Source organism: Mandrillus leucophaeus, unplaced genomic scaffold (genome assembly GCF_000951045.1).
Source record: "Mandrillus leucophaeus isolate KB7577 unplaced genomic scaffold, Mleu.le_1.0 Scaffold208, whole genome shotgun sequence".
NCBI lineage: Eukaryota > Metazoa > Chordata > Mammalia > Primates > Cercopithecidae > Mandrillus > Mandrillus leucophaeus.
In genome coordinates, this window is record NW_012102121.1 from 1,777,237 (window position 1) to 1,780,764 (window position 3,528).

At 49.0% G+C, this 3,528-nt stretch overlaps 1 protein-coding gene across 2 annotated transcripts in view; it reads right to left on the bottom strand.

Moving 5' to 3' along the window:
* DCAF12 (DDB1 and CUL4 associated factor 12) overlaps positions 1–3,528 on the bottom strand; it is a 40,247-nt gene that overhangs the window by 13,100 nt on the left and 23,619 nt on the right. For both annotated transcript variants that reach the window (XM_011980031.1, XM_011980030.1), the window contains one exon: positions 2,618–2,811. In XM_011980031.1, the coding sequence (XP_011835421.1) occupies positions 2,618–2,811 (194 nt within the window). The remainder of the gene's footprint in view (positions 1–2,617; positions 2,812–3,528) is intronic.

Sequence of the window (3,528 nt, forward strand, 5' to 3'; positions counted from 1 at the left end):
TCCGCCTACTGGGTTCAAGCGATTCTCCTGCCTCAGCCTTCCGAGTAGCTGGGATTACAGGCATGTGTCACCATGCCCGGCTAATTTCGTATTTTCAGTAGAGACAGGGTTTCTCCATGTTGGTCAGGCTGGTCTTGAACTCCAGACCTCAGGTGATCCACCCACCTCAGCCTCCCAAAGTGTAGGGATTACAGGTGTGAGCCACTGCGCCCGGCCCACAATCCTTTTATTAAGAATGACTGTTCTAGACTGTTCTTTATTAAGAATTACCATTCACACCTGTAATCCCAGCACCTTGGGAGGCTGAGGTAGGTGGACCACCTGAGCTCAAGAGTTTGAGACCAGCCTGAGCAACATGGCGAAACCCCATCTCTACCAAAAATACAAAAAATTATCCAGGTTTGGTGGTGCACACCTGTGGTCCCAGCTACTCAGGAGGCTGAGCTGGGAGGATAGCTTGAGCCTGGGAAGCAGAAGTCGCAGTGAGCTGAGACTGTGCCACTGACTCCAACCTGGGTGACAGAGTGAGACCCCATCTCAAAAAACAAAACAAAACAAAAAAAAGATAATAATGACAACTGTTCTAGGCTGGGTACAGTGGTATATGCCTTTAATCCCAGCACTCTGGGAGGCCGGGTAACATGGCAAAACCCTGTCTCTACAAAAAATACAAAATTAGCCAGGTGTGGTAGCGCAAACCTGTAGTCCCAGCTATCCAGGAGGCTGACGTTGGAGGGTCACTGGAGCTTGGAGAGGTCAAGGATGCAGTGAGCTGGGATCACACCACCACCCTGGGCAACAGAGTTAAGACCCTGCCTCCAAAAAAAAAAAAAAAAAGAAAAGAAAAAGAAAAAGAAATGACTGTTCTACATAAATAAAATGAATGCTTAAAAAGATAAATCACTTCTCTTAGCAAACAATAATAAAGCTTAAAAAACCAGACCAGGCACAGTGGCTCATGCCTGTAACCCCAGCACTTTGGGAGGCTGAGGCAGGCAGATAACGAGGTCAGGAGTTTGAGATCAGCCTGACCAACATGGTGAAACCCCGTCTCTACTAAAAACACAAAAATTAGTGGAGCGTGCGCCTATAATCCCAGCCACTCAGGAGGCTGAGGCAGGAGAATTGCTTGAACCTGGGAGACGGAAGTTGCAATGAGCTGAGATCATACCACTGCACTCCAGCCTGGATGACAGAGACTCTGTCTCAAAACAACAACAATAACAAAAAACAAGAACACTTTTCTGTGAATTGAGCCCTGAATACACTGTTGGTGGCAAGCTAAAATGGTACCTTTCTAGAGTACAACTGAGCAACCTGCAGCAAGGAAATTTTATCTTCCTGGCCAGGTACAGTGGCTCACGCCTGTAATCCCAACACTTTGGGAGGCTTAGGCAGGCAGATCGCTTGAGGCCAGGAGGTTGAGACCAGCCTGGGCAAAATGTCAAAACACCATTAGTACAAAAAAATACAAAAAACTAGCCAGGTGTGGTGGCACATGCTTGTAGTCCCAGCTACTCAGGGATGGGGGTGGGGTGCTGAGACAGGAGGATTGTTTGAGACTAGGAGGTTAAGGCTGCAGTGAGCCATGATCACGTCACTGCACTCCATCCTGGGTGACAGAGCAAGACCTTAACTCCAGAAAAAAAAAAAAAAGAGGAGAAACAACAGCTGGGCGCAGTGGCTCACGCCTGTAATCCCAGCACTTTGGGAGGCTGAGGTGGGTGGATCACGAGGTCAGGAGTTCGAGATCAGCCTGAAACATGGTGTAAGCCATCTCTACTAAAAAGACAAACATCAGCTGGGTGTGGTGGTGAGCGCCTGTAGTCCCAGCTACTCAGAAGGCTGAGGCAGGAGAATCGCTTGAACCTGGGAGGCGGAGGTTGCAGTGAGCTAAGACATGGCCACTGCACTCCAGCTGGGCGACAGAAGACTCCGTCTCAAAAAAAAAGAGGAACAGCCGGGCGTGGTAGCTCATGCCTGTAATCCCAGCACTTTGGGAGACCGAGATGGGTGGATCACGAGGTCAGGAGATCGAGACCATCCTGGCTAACATGGTGAAACCCCGTCTCTACTAGAAATACAAAAATTAGCCGGGCGTGGCGGTGGGCACCTGTAGTTCCAGCTACACGGGAGGCTGAGGCAGGAGAATTGCTTGAACCTGGGAGACGGAGGTTGCTGTGAGCTGAGATCGCGCCATTACACTCCTGCCTAGGTGACAAGAGCAAAACACAGTCTCAAAAAAAAAGGAATTAATACCAAAGAGAAAAAAAGTGATTGTTTTCAGAAGCAGGTATGAAAATCATGCCCAGAATAGAGCACCTGCAAAGGCATGTGCAAATGAGAGACAGTCAAATCAGGGTGGCCCTAGGGGAATTCTGTGAGGCTGACCCACAAATATAGACCACTCAGAGAAATACTGCAGAGACCAACTGAAGGGGTGGGTTTCAGAGCCTCAGTTATAATTTCTCACCAGCATCACTCAGCCTTTAAGAGGTGATGTGTGGGCTCAGAACCATGCTATATAGCAAGCACTGATGGGGAAGGAAAAAGGAGTGCATATCCCAAGACATAAGCAACAGGAATAGACTTCGGGGATCCCTATACAAGTTCATACCTTGTTCTTGCTGTTGAAGGCCAGAGCCCGAACTTTGCAGTTGTCAGGGTTTGTGTCCTCTTTGGGGATGTCCTTTAAGGCCTTGTGAGTGATGTGTGCATACACAGGGACCCGCGACACATTGTGTCTTGCATCACTTTTGGTCAAAACATCATCTGTCACCTCCCAGAGTCCCATAGAACCATCACGTGAGCCTGCAGGGCCAGGAGAACACAGATGTCAGATATACCCACCCCTCTATGGGAAATCCCACAGATGCCAAAGTGGGCTTTCAGAGTCTAGCTGTGCATCATCCTCATATGTGCTGAAGCTTGGCCAGATGGCCCACCCTGAACACAGAGCAGTAGACATTTTAATAGCTACGCTAAGAGAATTATTCACTTAAGGTCTAGGCATTAAAACATTTAAGTTTGACATGGTTGTTGAAATTTATTTTTTATTATTTTTTGAGAGAGTCTCGCTTCGTCACCCAGGCTGGAGTGCAGTGGTGCAATCTCAGCTCACTGCAACCTCCGTCTCCTGGGTTCAAGCGATTCCCACGCCTCACCCTCCCGAGCAGCTGGGATTACAGGTGCCTGCTCCATGACTGGCTATTTTTTTTGTATTTTTAGTAGAGACGGGGTTTAACCATGTTGCCCAAGCTGGTCTTGAACTCCTGAGCTCCAGTGATCAGCCTGCCTCGGCCTCCCAAAGTGCTAGGATTACAGGCATGAGCCACCACACCTGGGTGGCTCATGGGGGGACAGAGTTTCACTCTTGTTGCCCAGGCTGGAGTGCAATGGTGTGATCCTGGCTCACCGCAACTTCCGCCTACTGGGTTCAAGCGATTCTCCTGCCTCAGCCTTCCGAGTAGCTGGGATTACAGGCATGTGTCACCATGCCCGGCTAATTTCGTATTTTCAGTAGAGACA